The following is a 20,068-nucleotide window of genomic DNA, read 5'->3' as shown; positions in this document are numbered from 1 at the left end:
AAAGATAAAAGCAGACATGAATCTAATTAAAAAGAAGAAATTGACACTAAATTAAATACGGGTGAAAACAAGTGTATGCTTGAGACATACTTATTATAATTACCTAGAGATTTACACGGATGTCTCAAAGAATATAAAAGAGTGTGTAGGAATAGGGAAACACACACACACACACACACACACACACACACACACACACACAGTTTCAAATATACATTTCTAAACGGCTTTCAGATTGTTTATCGGGTTTTCACAGCAGAGATGGTCGCAGTCGTTATAAGTTTGCAGTGGGTGGAGGAGGTCAGACCAGATAAGGTAGTGGTGTGCACAGTTTCAAAGGTAGTAACTGAAAGTATTCAGTCTAAAGGAAACAATAGGAAGGATCTTATATTACAGATTTATCACAGTTTGTTTAGATTTAAAAGGGGTGGTATGGATATACAGTTTTGTTGGGTGCCAGCACACGAGGGGGTAAAAGGAAACGAAATGGCAGATAAACTGGCTAAAAGGGAAATAACATTACATATTCCATTTGGGAAAGGTGAGGGTAAAGTAATGATCAAGAGAAAATAATTAGAAATATGGCAGAAAATATGGAATGAAGACAAGAAAGGGAGAGACTTACATAAAATACAAAAGTTTGTGGTAACGAAGAACTTAGGAAAAAAATAGAAGATAAGAAGTGATAATGATGATATTACGGGTAGTTCATACTTACTAAATGACATTCTATATAGAATAGGGAAAATAACTAATGAACAGTGTGTAGTTTGGGCAGAAAAATAAAATATTAAACGTATATTAATGTGTAGTATATTTAGCTGAAAGAGAAATTAAAGGAAAGGATGCAAAAGGCAGGACGAGACTGGAGTTTGAAAGAAATATTAGATACAGAAGGGGACAAAGAAGATATTTATAATGTTATTAAAAAATTACTCACGTACCTACATGATACTAAACTGAAAAATAGAATTTAGTTTGTAAAGGTCGTGAGGTTATATACTCTTCTACATTAGGTGGCGGTATGCACCTTGAAGCTGTTTGCAATCCGCTAATAAAGGAAAAGAAGAAGAAGACATGAGTTAATACGTTAAATCTGTTGAAAATTGGTCTTATAACTGGGGGGTTAAATTCTCAGTTGATAAAACAAAGACTGTTGTATTCAGTAGGAAGAAAATTCAGGAAATTGATTTAAAAATGTATGGAGAAAAAATAGAAAAAGTAAGTAAATTTCCTTTTTTAGGAATTGTATTTGATTCCAAGCTTTTATGGAGTGATCATGTAAAGTATATTGGGAAATATAAAAAAGTAATAAATGTAATGAGGTGTTTAACAGGATTAGAATGGGGCGCAAATAAGATAAATTTAAAAAAGATTTATGTTGCCTTGATCAGATCAGTGTTTGATTATGGATGTATAGTTTATAGGCAGGCTGCAAAAACATTGATTAGCAAATTAGAAGCAATTCACAATCAAGCTTTGAGATTATGCTGTGGAGCCTTGAAAACATCTCCATCTTTGGCAGTGCAGTTGGAAATGGGGGAGATTCCTTTGGAATTAAGACAAAAGCAAATTTTGATGAATTACTGGGTGAGTTTGCAGGGACATGAGGAGGAGAATAATCCAGCAGTTAGAATCCTGACACCTTGCTGGGAGAGTGGAAAAGCTAAAACAGACTGTTTTGCATGGGCAGCAGATAAATGCAGTAGGGAAATAGGTATACAGGGAAAGAGATACTGTGCTGCGGTGCCTTACCCAATTACACCTTTTTGGTTGTTTCCTTTTGCAAATGTTGATTTAGAGGTTTATAAAGAAATGCAGATTAATAAAGATAATAACTGGGTAAATTTTGTAAAGGACAGAATTGAAAATATGTATAAATCCTTTAAAATTATATATACAGATGGTTTAAAAGATTTAATATCAAATAAAACAGGATTTGCTTTTGCTATTCGTGAACTAGATATATACATAAAACAATGAACATCAGACAATTTAGCAGTATATACAGTGGAAATGTTAGCAACACTCATGGCCTTACAGTGGGTAGAGCAAAATAAAACTGAAAAAGTTATCTTATGTTCAGATATCATATGGAGTTAGTTTATGAAATTTATGAAGTGTTATTTAGAATGAAACAATCTGAAACAAAGATTAGTTTTATGTGGATACCTGCTCATAAAGATATAGAAGGTAATGATATGGCAGATCATCTAGCTAAGATGTATTTAAAACAAAGCAGAGTTGTGGAAATAGCATTGTAAATCTGAAATAAAATCAATTATAAAGAGCAAAATTAAATCTGAATGGCAACAAATGTGGTAGGAAGGAACTAAAGGTCGTCATCTATTTTAAATACAAAACAAAGTAGGCAATATGGAAAATCGAAAAGAACAAGTAGTAATGAAAAGATTGCGGCTCGGACATACTGGATTAAATAAAACTTTACATTTGATAGGTAAACATCCAACAGGTAGTTGTGAGTGTGGTATGGACATGGAAACAGTAGAGCATGTAATAATTCACTGTGAAACATATACAGCAAGTGGAGAGAAGCTAAAACAAGAAATTAGGAAATATGATATAGAGACATTAAAACTTAATAAGTTATTAATTAAACATAAAATAAATAGAGCAGTTATTGCATTTTTGAAGGAAACAGGATTAATTTAGATTAAAGGGAGACATTCTGGTCCACACTCCAGTACAGCAGATGGCGATAATGCATCTTAACGTTAGATGTCACCTGCCAGTAAAAATCACAAAGAAGCAGAAGCAGCAGCCATGAGTTGGTGCTGAAACCCAAACAGACAGCTGTGTTGCAGCAGTAGAGGCGCCTGCTGCAGCCTGCAGGATGCTCCGGGAGGCTTATCCCTTCGTGGAGGACAGTTTCAGCCGCTTCCCGTCGCAGAGCAACATTTACGGGCTGTGTCAGGCCGGCGAGCAGGAACTGCTGGCGGCCACTCTGAAAGGGAAGGTGGTGAGCTTCAGGTACCAGGAGCTGCAGCAGAAAGTGCGGCCAGTGGCCAAGGAGGTCCAGTTCACCTACATACCAGGTACTGGTTCTGAGAGGAAAGTCCTGTTCTGTTTGCTGGCTGCTTGTTGCTTCGCAGACTGAAGTCTGACTTGTCTATGCAGTTGATGCAGAGATCGTGTCAATTGACGCCTTCAACAAGTCCTCACCCAAAAGAGGTCTGGTCGTGGGGATCACCTTCATAAAGGTACCAAAGCAGTCAAGGCTCCAGTGCGCATGCCCGGCGCAATGATGCTGCGCCCTACTAAAGTGCTCCTGCTAGAACATGCTCACGTTTTGTCATGTTTCATTGTGATGAAGTGATCCATCATTGTGAAGTGGGAGGATAGCAGTACATAAATAAAATGACTGAAAGTGTTCCCCCACTGTTCTCCAGCTGTTGGAGGTGTGAGTGTGCTGCACTGTGGGGTCACTGTTTGGAGCAGTGGTCCCCAATCCTGGTCCTCGAGGGCCGGTGCCCTGTAACTTTTATTTGTCACTCTGCTTCAGCACACCTGAGTCAAATAATGAGGACATTAGGAGGACTCTGGAGAACTTGACAGCACACTGGGGAAGCAAGTCAGGTGTGTTGGATCAGGGACACATGGAAAACCTGCAGGGACACCGGCCCTCGAGGACCAGGATTGGGGACCACTGATTTAGAGACATCCTGCTTCCTCAGCTCTGTTTATATCTGTGCGTTGAGTTTTCTTCCAATATCTGCATTTAGAAGCTGTCACTGGGATCTTTATGCCCTGCTAGCTTGGTTCTCCTCAGGAGAAGGGAGGAAACAGGCCTGCCTTTCTCTGGGAAAGCTATCTCCTCATCTAATGTCACCTCCTGTCTCCAACAGGGACCAGGTATAATCCTCTCATCAGCTTTTATCTGACATCCCCACAACCCAGACACAATTTGTCAGATCCAAATTGGTCATGGAACTATGAAACTAACTCTCTTCAGCTCATTTAATATCAAGTGTACTATACTGATGTCTATGTTGGTCAGGTTTGCCTAAAAAAACCCACAATGATTTTATCTCAAGGTACTTCCTGCTCTCTAAATTTCTAGATGGTGGTTTGATCGGGGCTCTGTGAGCTGTTTAAAGGGTATCGCATTTGTCTTCTAGCCTCGCCTTAAATTTCTCCCCATGTTTTTCTCTGACCTGTCTGCTTGTGTTCCTGTGTGAGGCTCTTTGTTCACTAATGTTCTCCAACCAACCTCTGAGGTCAGAAACAGAACAGTTGGATTTAATCCCACACATTTGGACCTCCGGTATTGTAAGGTGACTCCTGAGGGTCTAAATACAAATGCATGCCACACCGTCCAGGTGTTTATTTGTAGAATAAAACCAAACCATATGACTTTCCTTCCACTTCTCAGTCCTATGCTACTGTATGTTGGTTTATCAGGTAAATAAAACATGCTCCAGTGTTTAGCTGTCACAGAATGTGAAGCGGTTCTTGTGGTGTGACTGGTTCCTGTTCCTGATCTCCTGCAGGACTCTGGTGACAAAGCCACGCCTTTCCTGAACATCTACTGTGACTATGAGCCCGGCTCAGAGTTCAACCTGGAGTCTATTGCACGTGAGTGAAGCAGTGGCCACATGGCCGCGCTACACACCGCCAGCACGTTCCCTCCTCATGATGTCAACATGTTGCTCTGAACAGAAAGCTGTCTGAATCTGGAGCTGCAGTTCACGCCGTTCCAGCTCTACCACGCAGAGTGAGTTTATCCCCATATGGGACATTTCCTGCAGGTTCTGTAATCAAAGCATAAATCACATCCTTTACACCCAAATGCACGTATTTGTCCATGAACTGGTCTAATTGGGAAAGTAGTAAACAACTGAAAGTAAGTTTAAGGTTTTCTGTGTTGGTAGGAATTTAAACATGTAGCTCCTATGTAGATCTGAAATGTCAAGGGAACTATAACCGTGTTATTTCTCTGTTACTGTAATAACAGAAATACTGTCCTCATGTTTCCCTGATTACTTCCTAACTGGATCATATGAAAATGTTTGAGGATTTTTCAAGCTTAAGTTGTGTTGAGTGAGCAGGTTTTTACACTGAATGGATGCATGGTGTCTGAACGGGGCTCTGTTTTTCTCTTTTGCTCAGAGTGCAGTGTCCTGATGGAGGACTTGAGACGGTTTTTCTTCTCAGTGGTCATGACCAGAGGATCCACCTGTTCAAGGAGGTTAGATCATCTCCTCAGTTCTTAGAGCTGCTGTTCCCTTAGCAGTCACTTAGGGGTTTTAGTAGGGAGAGGCTTTTGGGGAAAGTAGTTTAAAAAAAAAGCAAGTGATTTGCTTTTCAAAAATGTTAATCTATTTTTTAAATTGTGTTTGTTTTTTAAATAATTGTGACAAACATCGTAAACATTTTTCTGACCCCTTTGGTTCAGTGTAGAGGATAACTTTAGGACCTGCTTGGTAAAAAGGTGAAGCCAGTGTTTCCTTTAATGTTATATATTATTTATAATGAAGTGATCTACACTAAGCCTGACTCTTGGTTCTTCCACAGAACGCCTCCCTGCACCAGTTTGAAGAGCAACCAGTGGAGAAACTCTTCCCTGAGCTGCAACAGCTGCCCAGCAAGTTAGTTATTCTGAGCCTCTCGCCTTTCTTACTTCCTACATGTCATTTTACATTATTGTATGTTAAATGATAAATAGGATGTACTGTATGCATCATGCTTTATTACTAGGCTATTCAGGGTTTCTATTATCTAGTTTATTTTTTCAGACCTCAAGGCAAGCGTGTAGGAATGTGTTGAACCTTTGGGGGGGGGCACATATGGTAAACCTTACAGATCCGTAAACGGTTTAACATGTTTTATTGGTCAAAAAATGCATTTATGTAGATTGACTAGTTGAACTGGTTCTTTCAGTAACAACTTCCTGACACGATGTCTGTCCTCTCACTTCTGAATCTCTCTGCTGTCTATTCTCACACTAAATGCCCTAAAAACAAAAGCCACAGTAGCTACGCTTACACAGACAACAGTAATCACAATAAACGGCCGATCGGAATAGAAATGCTTCCTGTAAACATACCGGCAGAATATTGTAATCACATTAGGGCTGCAACAACGAATCGATAAAAATCGACAATTAGAAGTCGAATTTCATCATCGATTCATTGTGTCGTGCGATTAATGGTCACTGTCATGTCACACAGCCGTTTACTGCACCTGCAGACGGTTTTAAATGCTGACTGACTGACTGCTCATTTATTTATGAAGAGAGGAGGTATTTTCATTTTTTGTAGTAAATTCTTTAAATGACGACACAGAGAAAACGGTTTGAACTAAGTCCTCAAATGATATGGAGGTCACGTCGCGCTTCACCAAACCAAAAGTAACATGCAAGAGTTGACATGGTAGGAGGGCTCCACAGTGATACAGGACCTAAAACAACATGTAGTCATTAATGAGGGTGATGGGAGCTCAACAGCAGGGAAAGTCTCTATAATATCGGACGTTTGATCCGTTTCAAAGTGAGGAAACCCAAAAACTGCTTGACTTCTCAGTGGAATGCTGCGTAGCTGAAGTTGTTCTTCAGGATGCCGCCTGAACGTCAGTCTGACGGCTCGTCTGATGCGGCTGTTAGCTGCTTAATGACAGGAGCTTGTTTACATGCACAACATTCCCTGATTGGATTGAAATGTGTTCAGATTAAAAGGAAGAAAGTATTGGGAATGCACCGTTTATATGGGCTTAAAATCAAATAATCCCACCATCACGTGTGTTTGCTAATGTCAGCGTTTCTACTTTACATAAAGCTTGGTGCAAGTAGAGTTGAGTTACCATAAAACAACCATAGAGGTTTTGTGCTTCTTCATGCGGAAAAAACAGCACCAAACGTGGAGGTGTGTTGGTTCTGACTGTTCTGAGCACATAGAATGGACTCTGCAGGTTCTGAGAGAACTCCTGCTGTTTAGAGAGCAGGAGGAAACTCAGATCATCTCTAAACGTTCTGTGCTGCACAGCGCTGTGGACCCATCCTCCACATGCAGGCGCAGTGAGTTCATGAGTTAATCAGAACGAGTGTTTAGATGGACGCTGATCGCATTATGGATCATAAACCAGCCCTCTCTATCAATTTGTGGATTAAGCTTAAAGTTTTAATTTGCTGACAAAGTCTGAGTGAAGGTACTGTATGGGAGAGAGGAGCATGTAGTATTTATATAAAATGCAGGTTTTGATGAAACAGTCTGAAATGGGCTGCTGGTTTATTTGATTGTCAGAAGTGGTGTTTTTGCACTGGTCCCCCACCCCCCCCCCCCCCCCCCCCCTCCCAGGTGCACAAGAACAAGGGTGAGGTTCAACCAAACCACATTTGACACCAGTTTTACAGCTTCACTTTTGTTGTTAAATCGCTGTTCATATAGACAACATTGACGATTATTTGATTGAGTTACAATCTAGTCAACATAAACTTCTTTATTTGAAGCAAAATTATTTATTGCCTAATATTATCATAAGAGAACACCTAAGTAGCAACTTGTCAGTCCAAATGTTCTATTTAGAAAAAAGAAATGGATATAAACCTTTTTTTTGTCTGATTTATCGATTAACCGTAAAAATAATCATATAAGCATATAAACGCACATCATGATCAGATTAATTCATCGTGTGCCCATATAAACGGTAAACTCCAGTTAGTTTTTGATTTTTTTTAATCCAAGTACATTTCAATCTGATTGTGAGATTGTGTGCATGTAAACATAGCTAATGTCATATTGCATGAGACAGCACTTATTACAAGCAAGCAATCCCATTTTTCTGACTTTTTGTGAAACCTCTTGTAAAACATCTCCTGTTATGCGTTACTCTGTCTTACCTGTTCGTCTGCTCCTGTCTCACTTTGACTCCCTTCCTCAAACCCTTGATGTCCCTGTATGGCATTATAACATTACATATGGTACTATACAGTGTCAGGATTACTCTTAAGAAAACAAAGCCCTGCTGTTGTTTAAGCCTTTGTTTTGGTGGTGGCATTTTACTGAGAGATTAAAACAGAATTATTGATTGGTTTTGACATTTCTTGGGAACTCTGACAAAGTTAGCGGTTCAATTATGGACGGGTGCCCATCCCACAATTAAAATGACTTAACTCAAAATATAAATGTTAACTAACCTCAAGACGATTTAAAACAGCCATATTCATGATAACTTTCCTTATAGAGTATTTTACCTCGTTAAGAGGTTTCTGGTCAGACTGTTGCTGGTAGCGCAGCCTGGCATCTGCTTCCCAAACACGCAGAGACGCTAAAGGAGGGGGGAGCCAGTGACATTACACTGCATCTCGCTTTCAAAATAAAAGCATGTGAGGTAAAGATTTCAAGTACTTTTCTCCTCCGTTCCGCAGTATACTTATTGAGGGGGACAAATGTGTCCAACATTGGGACATTTCAAACTTTATTTAGCATCTTCATTTAGCACGTTGCATGGCTAGCATTAGTATCTGTAAAGAACCGTTTAGCGACTTTGCTGCACAGCCTTCCTGTTATCTCCTGAAAGTCCTGCTCTCTCTCACTCTCTTGCAGCCTTAACAGTCAAGCTAAAAGTGTCTGAATCTGGCCACCAGCTGATTTATTGATGCATCTCTTTGAATGTTTGTGTTTGGTGTTATTTTCCTCTTCTCTCCCTCTCCGCAGTGTGTTATGGTTAGATATGGTGAGTGTACCTGTTGGACGACGGCTCTCAGCATATGGCTGTCAGAACGGCTGCGTTGGACTGGCTTTGGTCAACCAGAGTGGACCAGGTGAGAAGAATGGGGCTGTAAAATCAGAAAAAAGCAGCTCTGAAGCCAAACACACCTAATATGGAGAGAAGATGAGATGATTTCACTGGGGGATGTGTTGAAAGGCTGGAGCTTACCCATAAATGCAGACTGCACAGATTAAATGTACTTAGTGCCACAAAGTGGTACTCCATTGCTGAAGGTTTTAATAAACTCAAAGCTGCCTCACCCATAGCTCTTTAGTCTGCTGAATTAAGGTGTTTGAAGGCTGCTTTCATATTCAGTTTAAAATTCAATGACCATGTACAGATTTGCTCTCACTTCAATAGTTTAATTTATGAACATTTGAAAGAAAGACAAAGAAAAAAGCATATTAGTACACATACAAGGTAGTTATCACACACCAACTGCTCGAAAACCATAAAGCATGAATTATTGAAAGTTGGTCCTGCTGTAAGGTCGGGTGTGATTCTTTTTTAAAAAAAAGATTTCTTCTTCCTTATGGCCTATATCACACTGCGATTTCTGTTAGTCGCAGATGAAAGATTGCAGCTGTAAGAAAATCATGGAGAAATCTTTGGTCGTGGTTCCCAGTCTGCGGTGTGACGTGGCGCTGCTGGACGGGTTCTAGCAGATATTTAGAATGAATATCTCTGTGTTACGTCTATTAATCAGTACCATCACGATATGAGAGGCTCTGCAGGTTCTGCAAATAAAGAAAGAAATACGCTTTGGATCCCTGAATCAGTTGTGAGGGCCAGCCTGTCCTGTTTGCTGTCTGATAGAGCATGAGGCTGAACAGCTGATTGGTTTGTTCATGTTAAATCCAGCCAGTGCTGCAGATGAATGGCTGCTGCTGATGAAGTTGCTCACTGTTATATGTTGTAACAGATTTAGTAGTTAATGTTTTTTTGTTTCTTCTGTTATTAGACACACTGTTTTGTCTAAAACAGACCTGATATGTTTTAGATAAAACAGTGATTTAATAAGCAGTGATCACACAACGTGCACACATCACAGCTGACGTAGTACCAGGGTTTACTAGACCCACGTTGCAGTGTGTCATGGAGTAGTCTTAGAAAGTTGCTAAAATAGTGTATACCGACCAGGATAACCTTCAGATACTGGTCCTCTGCTGAAGATTAAGTCTTTATCCTTCATTAGTCCCCTTTGCTCAGATTATTAAGACACACCTGAGATGATACAACCTCTTGGCAGTTCCATGCCAACGTCAGTGATGCCTCTTACAGAGCGAGGTTGGTCATCTGAAGGCATGCAAAGTTTGATTTATGGTGGTTTCACCTGTAAGTAGGACCTCAGTGGAAGCAGCCATTTGAATATGGTTAGTTTCCAACTCTGACACACCTAGCTGAAGCTAAACTCTCACTTGTTCACACGTATCTTGTTGTGTGTTCCAATCAGAGGTTCTCCAGAGCTGGCGGGTGCAGTTTGACAGTCCGATTTCCACCGTTCTTCTGTTTCCACTCAGCTGCCAAACCAAGTCCAGCGAGGCCAGCGGAGAGAAAAGTACGTCCCCAGTGTGGCCCTCACTGACTCCTGCTAAATTCACAGAGTTTCTCAGAGCTCTTTGTTCCCTTTGTCTTTTTTCCCCTAGGTGAGGAAGATAGTGGCTACAACCTTCTGATAACCAGTACCATAGAGATGGCAGTGGTTTACAGGTTGGTTACAGGGGGCATGGAGAGGTTTTTCTGACCTCATGGGTTTTTTGAGACTGTCCTGTATGTGTTTTCTCAGAGATGTCCAGGAGTGTGGTTTGGCCCGCTCCACGTGTCTGTCAGGCAGCGATCAGTGGGATGCAGTCCTCTGTGCGCTGGTCATTGACCTGGACTTTGATGGGCAGAAGGAAGTGCTGTTGGGAACGTATGGACAGGTCAGAACCACTCATCACTGATATACTTTTGATATATATATATTTTGATGGCCACCAAGTCTTGTCATTCCTAAAATTTCTCATTTAAAGTTCTGACTCATGCTTCATATCTTTAGACAAAGAGCTGGGCCTCAGCACCTCTGACTAACGTCTCTCTAATAGTTGAATTTAGTTCCTGTAGTGATGAAGAAGCATTTTGGCCACTCCAACAGATATTCAGCAAAATGCAATCGTAGGCTTGTTGGAATAGCTCTTCTACATTTCTTATGATTCCTTTCATCCAACCATGGTCTATACTTGCTTATCCCTGCAGGGGGGGTGGTGCCTGTCTCCAGCGGCCATTGAGCGAGAGGCGGGGTCCATCCTAGACATGTTCATTGTGATTTAGTCATTGTTCTGGTTGATTCATCGCTTCTTTGAAATATTTTTCAAAGTTGTTTTGGATGCTCAGCAGCTGGAAGGATTTCTACTGTTACTTTTTCATTTGGACAGTTGTAATGTTGCGTAACTTTAGCAACAGTTTATTTTATTACAGCTGCAAGCTGCTCAAAAATATCTCAAAATTCAAATAATGACCCAAAATTCCAGATGAGTCAAGATGAGATGTGAAGCAAAGCAGAGTGACTGTGTGGCACCAGGAGCATTCTGGGACTAAGGGTCCTGCTCAAGGACTGAGAGTGGCTGTCTATGGAATTTGAACTGGGATTTGATCCGGTGACTTTTGGTTTCTAATAGGGCTGAACGATTTTGGAAAATAATCTAAATGCGATTTGGAAATTGTGTTTTTTTTAAATTGCGATTATATTGCAAATGTGATTAATTGTTCAGTTTCTAAGGACAGCACTCTATCCTGTGAGCTGTTTCTATTGTTCTGAGAAGTTATATCTGCAGCGCTTGTGACCAACAGATGGTACGGCGCATTCCAGATATTAAACTGTTAGCAGCAAGTTTTTGTCCAAGAGAGTTTAACAGAGTTAATTCAGCAACAGTATATACCAGTTCTCATATCCACAAAGATTATCAGAACTCCTATCTTAGCCTGAAAATTCCTGTGAAGCAGTCTTGGCTTAAGAGGGATTCATATAGTTGCTGGGAGCGATGGGGACTGCATCTGAAGACGTCTGGTGGGTAAGGACTTGTTAGCCAATCTAACTATAAGCTTTGTTAAAAAGGAAAGTTTTAAACCTAGCAGAACCTGAACCAGGCTCAGCATGAACAGTCATCTGCCTTGACTGACTGGGGATTAGAGAAATAGTAGTAATGGAAGATGATTAAAAGTAGACGGGGTGTCTGCCTCACGGACCAAAACTGGGAGTTGGTTCCACAGGAGAGGAGCCTGATAGCTAAAGGATCTGCCTCCCATTCTACTTTTAGAGACTCTATGAACCACCAATGGACCTGGGCTCCATCTGAATGCCCTTATAGAACAAGGACTCATTAGTCAAAGCTGAAGTGTGTCAGCGGTCGCCATGATAAGTGCTGGCTGAGTAGTGCAGTCAGTAAGGAAGGAGGTAGGGAAAGGAGCCTGGATGCTTCCCCTCATAGCTCATTTAGCATAGGAACCATGTGATGTCCCTTACCGGGACTAAGGAGCTATGAGGAATCCCACAATCCTTTGCGTGACATGATGTATAAGCACAGCCCACCTCACGGAAATGAATGAAAATGTCTGGGAGAAGAGAGCGTGCTCTTTGTAGGCCCGGATTTGACTAGGCTCATCCATGTGGGTCTCCGTCAGGTCATGACATCTGAGTTAAAGGCTGTCTGAAATCATCACAGCAGTCCAAAGCTCCTTTCCTTCCCATGATAGAGTTCACGCTGTTGACCCTATGAAAGGTGTGCCCAGTGATCAATGGAGAGAAATTAACCGATTAGGCTTAAGAAATGTGTGACATGATGATAAAGCTTAATTAATTAATTAGTTGTCACACAGCATCAACATTTTTGAATGTGCCTTATTTGCATCCTCATTATTTTGAATTTACTTATGTTGACTCGCCATACTGGTCATTGGCTGCTTCATCTTTTTGATACTTACCTGTCAGCGTTTGACTGGGACCGCCTGCTCGCATGAAGTGGTTGGATTTGGCAAAGCGATTGAGATAAAAAGGTGGAAAATACCGAGAGGAGCATCCATAGCAGGAGATGGTACTAGACATCCCAGAGCTTCTTCACTGCAGCTGAATGTCTCTCTTTAAAGATGTTTTCTGGTCCAGAAATCTGTTTTTAGCTGCTAGAATCAGAGCAGAATCTTCCTCATGCATGGGGTATTGATGGAAAGTGATGTTGGCTGCACAGTTTTCATGGTTGTAATAACCTTAGCTTACACAATTAATTAGTGATTCTAGCACATTTCATGATAACCTAAAATGAATGAGTATATGTTTGATCACACCACACAATAATCTCTTTTTTTGTGGTGCTGCAGAGATGTTTTGACTTTGAGAAGAATTTAAAAATCATCTTGAGATAAGACCGGACAGGCCATTGTTTTTTTTTTATAATTGGATAAGAACTGTGAGCTTTTAGTGACAAAGGCTCCCTCTCCTTCATGCAGGAACTTCTTTGCTACAAATTTCGGCCGGCAGGTAGCGGACGGGATGGAGAGTTTCAGCTGCAGTGGAGGCGGAGCTTCAAGAGTCCTTTGCTGTCCATCATCTACCTTGACTTGACCGGGGACGGTTTGAGAGAGCTGGCTGTCCTCACACTGAAAGGACTGCACATCCTACAGGTAGCACACTGTTGTCAAGGACACTGTGTCTCTGTGTTGTCAGGCTCCTGGTGACCATGGCAGCGTCAGATATATTGTAGCAGAAGTGACGATTGCTGACCTCTACTGTTTTCAAAGAGAAATTGCTGCATTGGTTAATATTTTTTTTGTCGTTTGACCATATTTCTCCAACAGTAATTATATACTTTTTTGTTTATTAGAGAATTTCTGAAAGCTGAAGGAAGTCTTTGTTCTTCCTTGTCGTTACTGAAACACAACTGATCACATCACTCGGCCCTTGAATCATAAATATTACACTGCAGATGTTTAGATTTCTCGTCCTTGCACATCTAAAGCCCAGCCCAGCAGCATGGCTGAAGGCTGCCGTCTCCCACATTATGCATCTGAACTGTTGTTATGGTCGTCTCTTCAGCACAGCCTTGCCTGCACTGCTGATTTGGTCCTCCAGAGGCTCGCACACAGGGTGTCAGCGCTGGCCGCCTGCTCTGAGCTACAGCCACATGAAGCAGCAGACACTGAGGACAGCCATGCTCCAGCTCCGATCCAGGGTGTTACCAATCAGACTCCAGCGTGTTAAAGATGTTTGTCTACACATTAGTCCCAGCAGACCGCACTGGAATGTTTGTCGTAGTTAAAGGTGAAGTGTAAAGGATTATCTCAGTGGTGTACTGCATTTAGGAGGACTGATTAGATAATCTAAAATCACATCGTCTCTGTGTGTTTTGTGTCTTTGCCCAGTGGTAAAATCCAAGAAGTGAAATGCTAATGTGAGATTCCAAAGTAATGTGTTGCTCCCTTCACTTGATTTGCCACTTGTACTAAAAGCATGAGGTCAGACACTGATGTTGGAACTGGAAGGGGCCTCCTCACATTCTTCCCACAAAATCTGGAGCAGACAATTGTCAAGAATCTCTTGGTATACTTAAGCATTAAATTTATTCCCCTGGAACTAAGGGGCCGAGCCTTCCCCTTTAAAGTGTAACTTTTTATTTTTGCAGATAAACTGTCTAACCTGGGCATAAGGTTGCTACTTTAATGTTACTGTACATATTTTTCATATTTTAATTTGAGCTTGTTTATTTCTGCAATCTCTCCTTAGTGCTGCCCTCCTGGGGTTGAATGGTGGCTATTCTAAGTAACTTTTCCTACTGGTTCAAACTGTGCATGCTTTTGTCACCATAGCCCCGTGTCTGTGAGCTGGCCAGCCAGACTGATAATGTGTAGCACACTAGTTCTGCACATTATCAGTCTGAGACAGCTCCCATTGAATCTGTCTGGGGAAAGGAGGACATCAGCAGAACTCTCTGAGCTGATTGGGTGAAGCGACATCTAGTGCCCGCCTACCAATGGTTGATTTTAGCCAATCACAGTATCAAATTAAAACATAAGCAGCAAACGTCATGAGAAACCACCAGAAGGGTAAGCTAGTTAACGCATTTCTTACTGTTCTTCATTCAAAGAAGAACTTCTGGATTCTTAATAAACAGGTGTGATAGTAGCAGCCTCGCGTGTTTCCTCCTGCGCTGCCATGTTTGTTGGTTTGGGTGTGGGTTCAGCAGCTGTTGCTTTCGTTGATGTGTCCCGGCGTAAATCTAAATACTCCAATGTGATTGGTGTGAACCGTTTTTGGTTCAGACACGAACGGTTGAAGTCGGAGTGATACAAGATGGATTCTTGTGTATTTGTGAACGCACAAATACAAATAATTAATATTGTAGGCAAGGTTACAGCGTTCGAATCTGTTCCGTGGCGACACAGTGACGCTGTGGTTAGCACTCTTGCCTCACAGCAAGAAGGTCCCGGGTTTGAGTACCAGGCTCAGCTGTGTGGAGTTTGGCATGTTCTCCCCGTGTTTGCGTAGGTTTTCTCTGGGCGCTCCGGTTTCCCCTACCACTAAAGATACGCTGGTCAGGTCGGCTATTAGTGGCTTTAAAAGCATCTGTCAGACTCAGGAGTCGGAAGCACCAGCATTGAGAACATTGATCGATAGGGTTTACCATTTGTTACCCGCTTTGAATGTTAGCCCATGCTAGCAATGATGCTGCTAAAATCACTTTACCGCTCAGAAATGACCCATTCTGTTTTCCACCGCCTCAGCAGCAGCGGCTTTAGGTATCGCTGAACCAGCGCCTTGAGCCGGCGACTCGAACTGACGCCGAGCCCCGTCGGGCTTCTTCATCATCCGGTGTTCAAGGAGGGTGAAAAATCCTCCACCTCATAGCAAAACCATCAGTGTCCCCCTGGGCACTTCAAATTATAACATGTCACTTTCCCACATCCTGACCACTGCCCCGCTTTACCCCCACTGCTCATCCGCACACTTAGCTCTGCCACTCGAGTCTCTTGCCCCCCACCCATCCACCCCTACCTTTGAAAATCTGTTTCAGGACATTTTAAAGACAGTCCCATGCCGTTAATCCCATCTATGCCCAAATTTACAATGATGCAATTCAGTCAGCAAAGTGCTGTTCCCTTGGCTGCCACCAAACCAAGAATCATCCATTGGATTGCCAGACAAGGAAGCATGATTGGTTGCTCCAAAGAGTGTTCTACTCCAGAGAACATATCTTCACTCTAGAGTCCAGTGACAGAGTACTTTACGCCACTGCACCTAATGAAGAAGGAGAAGAAGACATCTTTATTTGTCATTGTAATTGTACATTCCAATAACATTTGTCTTCTGCATTTAACACATCCTTTAGGGAGCAGTGGGTAGCTATCTCAGCGCCTGGGGAGCAATCTGGGGTTAAGGGTCTCGCTCAGGCACCCACAGTGGCAGCCTGCGGGGATTGAACCAGGTACTTGCAACCTAATGCAGATTGGTCAAAAAGTTTCCTATTTTAGGAAACCCAGCGTTGAATTTTGACAAGAACCATTCACTCATGAAAGAGCGTAGAGCCACAGTGGTCAGTCATCTGCATTGTCCATGGCTTTGCAGCAATCCCTCATACTGAGCATGCATGAAGTGACAGTGGAGAGAAAAACTCTCCCTTTACATGAAGGAAAACCTTCAGCAGAACCAGAACCAGGCTCAATGTGAACAGTCATCTGCCTCGACCCACCTGGGGTTAGAGAAATAGTTGTAATGGGAGATGATTAAAAGTAGACGGGGTGTCTGCCTCACGAACCAAAATTGGGAGTTGGTTCCACAGGAGAGGAGCCTGATAGCTAAAGGATCTGCCTCCCATTCTACTTTTAGAGACTCTAGGAACCACCAGCAGACCTGCAGTCTGAGAGCGAAGTGCTCTGTTAGGAACATACGGGGTAATCAGAGCTCTGATATATGATGGAGTTTGATTATTAAGGGCTTTATACGTTAGAAGGAGAATTTTAAATTCTATTCTTGATTTAACAGGAAGCCAATGAAGGGAAGCTAAAATTGGAGAAATATGATCCCTCTTGTTAATTTTCATCAGAACTCTTGCTGCAGCATTTTGAATCAGCTGAAGACTTCGAACTGCATTTTGTGGACTTCCTGATAGTAAAGAATTACAATAGTCCAGCCTTAAAGTAACAAATGCATGGACTAGTTTTTCAGCATCACTCCTGGACAGAATATTTCTAATTTTGGCGTTATTCCGGAGGTGAAAAAAGGAAACTCTGGAAACCTGTTACCATTTTATTATTAGAAAAACCATCCTAATCAGCCAGATCTGGGGACAGCTCTGTTCACAGGTTATTCTTACAGTCTAGAAAGGTCTGAAAAACTATGGCATTTGGTTTCAGTATTTTTCAGATATGGTTATGTATGAAAATAATATTGGTGTTTTAAACCCTGTCTCATTTCCCAATGTTGTTTTTGCTCACCTCCTACATTGTATCCTTCCTTTCTTCCTTCCTTGTGTTGTTCTTTGTGTGACTCGATCCCTCCATCCTTCTCTCCATCTCTTAGATCCTGCTTTCTTTTGTTTTCAGTCTTCCCTTTGTCCTTCCTATCTTTACGTTTGTCATTCGTGTTCTTTCCTCTGAAAAAACGTTTTTCATGACAAATGTGTAGGAACCCTGGTTATTGCTGCAAACCCTAGTGAGTCAGTAAACGTTAGAACCCCCTTTAACAGCAATGCCTCAACGTCTTCTGAATGGGTATTATTCATTTCACATGGGTCTAGACTTCTTTTGATCCACTATTTTTTATAACAGCTATTGCTTTAGTTTAGAGACTTTCAGGCATTTGTTTCTGCGTAGCTCCCAATACAGATGTTAGAGAGCAGGGGTCTTTAACACATGAGAGGACAGGAATTAAATGCATTCTGGTAAATTATAGACTTGACTAAAACCTCAACTACTGGGGCTTCTAAATTAAATTTTGTGCAGCCAACTGCCTAAAGTAGTCACCTGAATATTAAATTGAGCCCACCTGTGAATAACGAGAGCTCAGTGGAAATGCAGCTGTCCTGTGAAGGCCTCAGAGGTTAGAGAACATTAATGGACCAGAGCACACATCTCAAGCTTTGAACTTCTAATAGGTTAATGTTAAGTCCCACCTCTGAAAATGGGAAGAGGCTTGTCTGTCAGATTAAAGCACCTTTTGAAAATAAGCAGAGGTATTTAAGCCCTCGTTTCTGTTTAAAAGGTGGTGTTTATGTTGATCTGATGTAATACTCTGATCCTAAATGTATTTCATTACCTGTGAGCAGAAAATCGCAATTAATAGAAAAAAAAAGGCTTGAAAACATCAGTCTGTGTATAATTTATATATTGCTACATGTCAAAAAATTTTAACATTGTGGAAAAAATTCAATGTTTTTGTTCCTCATTGTAGAAAGTGAAGCTCATATTTTATATAAGATAAGATAAGATAGACTTTATTGATCTCACAGTGGAGAAATTCACGTGTCACATCGGCTCAATAATCAAAAGAAGGTGCCAAAAGGAGGAAAAGGTGTATTAGGTATATACAGTGTGTCCACATATATACAGTGGATTGAGGGATAAAAAAGAAAGAAATAAAGCAGAGATTTAAGATGATTTATGTACATATGGATTTGACGTTGTGCATTAAAGTGGTACCAGGTAAAGTGAGGTAGTGAGATGACTATAACAGCTGAAGTCACATATTTAACAGGATTATTGCACAGGCTATTAAATAGTAATTGCTCATTAGTTATTGCACATTAGTTATTACAGTTACAGTGCAGCATTGTATAATCTTGTAGCAGCAGGAATGAATGACCTGCTGTAGCGCTCCTTTTTACAGACAGGTTGTCTAAGTCTGGCACTAAAGGAGCTGCTCAGCTCCTCTACAGTCTGGTGCAGGGGGTGGAAGGTGTTGTCCATGATGGATGTGAGCTTGGACAACACCCTCCTCTCAGCTACTTCCTCCACAGAGTCCAGAGAGCAGCCCAGGACAGAAGTGGCCTTCCTCACCAGCTTGTTCAGCCTCTTTCTGTCCCTCTCTGTGCTGCCAGGAGCCCAGCAGACGACAGCGTAGAGGAGGGCTGAGGCCACCACAGAGTCATAGAAAGTTTTTAGCAGAGGCCGGCTCACTCCAAAGGACCTCAGCCTCCTCAGGAGGTGGAGCCGGCTCTGGCCCTTCTTCTACAGTATAGATTCACTGCACATAAAAGGGCCACATTTCAGCGACAATAAAGTGATTTATTCCAAGCATTTGTTTCAAGTAAGTTTGATGATTATTGCTTACAGGTTATAAAAGCCAGAATTCAGTACCTCAGAAAATGGAAATATTGTAAAAAAATGTTAATATTTTAAACTCATGGTGTGACACCCTGATCAGCTAATTAACTCCAAACTCCTGCAAAACTTTCCTGAGCCTCTAAACAGTCACTCTGGTTCATAGGCAACACAATAATGAGGAAGACTGCCGACTGGACAGATCTCCACAAGACAGTCATTGACACCCTTCACAGGGAGGGAAAAGCAAAGAGTCATTGTTAAAGAAAAGAACTGGACTGTTGATCAGTGGTCAAAGGTTCTTGTTTCAGATGAAAGTAAAGTTTGCGTTTCATTTGGAAAGCAAGGTTTCAGTCTGGAGGAAGATGGAGAGGCAGAAGGTCCAGAATGAACCAGTGGCTGTTTGACCAAATTTACTGGGTGGGCCCAGTATTTTATTTTTCATGGGGCTACAGGATAAAAGGATGGAAAAACAAAACAAAAACATACAAAAAATAAAAATACGGCACTATCGAATATCGTATCAACCCACACTATCAATGGCACCAAAGGCTGGTTAAATGAGCATATTTTTCCCGTTCTTCATTGGCCAGCAAACAGGACACACCTGAACCCCACAGAGAACCTATGGAGGGATGTCAGAGGAAGACCCAACAGTGCAGATGACCTGAAGTCCACAATCAGAGCAGTCTGGGCTCCCCCAGCAGAACTACAGCCTGACCCGCTCCATGCCACGCCGCATTGATGCAGTAATTCATACACAAGGAGGCCCAACCAAGTATTGAGCGCATAGAAATTGACATACTTTGTCTGAAATATATATATTTTTTTCTTATGCAATATTCTCATGTTCTGAGAGACTGAATTTTTGGTTTTCATTAAATGTAAGCTGTAGTTATCAGAATTACAATAAACAAAGGCTTAAATAATTTACTCTTGGTGTGAGGAGTTTCTAAATAAAATATGAATGAGTTTTACTACCTGGAGTATATATTTGTGACTCTTAAAATGGGCTAAAATATAAACAATTCAGGAAACTTTAATCCAGGAAAGTATG

General features: G+C 41.5%; 1 protein-coding gene across 2 annotated transcripts; it reads left to right on the top strand.

Annotated features, from left to right (window-relative positions):
- The first annotated feature begins 2,758 nt into the window (after positions 1-2,758).
- On the top strand, positions 2,759-14,085 carry kptn (kaptin (actin binding protein)). Of its 2 annotated transcripts, XM_012868158.3 has the most exons (12): positions 2,759-3,056; positions 3,139-3,221; positions 4,512-4,596; positions 4,681-4,735; positions 5,131-5,209; positions 5,536-5,609; positions 8,673-8,779; positions 10,181-10,285; positions 10,374-10,437; positions 10,514-10,649; positions 13,207-13,380; positions 13,793-14,085. In XM_012868158.3, exons 1-12 carry the CDS (start codon positions 2,855-2,857, stop codon positions 13,955-13,957), a joined length of 1,329 nt encoding a protein of 442 aa, XP_012723612.2. In that variant the 5' UTR covers positions 2,759-2,854; the 3' UTR covers positions 13,958-14,085. The 2 variants fall into 2 exon arrangements, with proteins under 2 accessions (XP_012723612.2, XP_021174992.2); XM_021319317.2 differs by lacking the exons at positions 2,759-3,056; positions 3,139-3,221 and adding an exon at positions 3,749-3,873.
- Positions 14,086-20,068: the final 5,983 nt, after the last annotated feature.

Source organism: Fundulus heteroclitus, chromosome 11 (genome assembly GCF_011125445.2).
Source record: "Fundulus heteroclitus isolate FHET01 chromosome 11, MU-UCD_Fhet_4.1, whole genome shotgun sequence".
NCBI lineage: Eukaryota > Metazoa > Chordata > Actinopteri > Cyprinodontiformes > Fundulidae > Fundulus > Fundulus heteroclitus.
The sequence above is the reverse complement of the archived record's forward strand: the minus strand, read 5'-3'. Positions and strand labels throughout refer to the sequence as shown.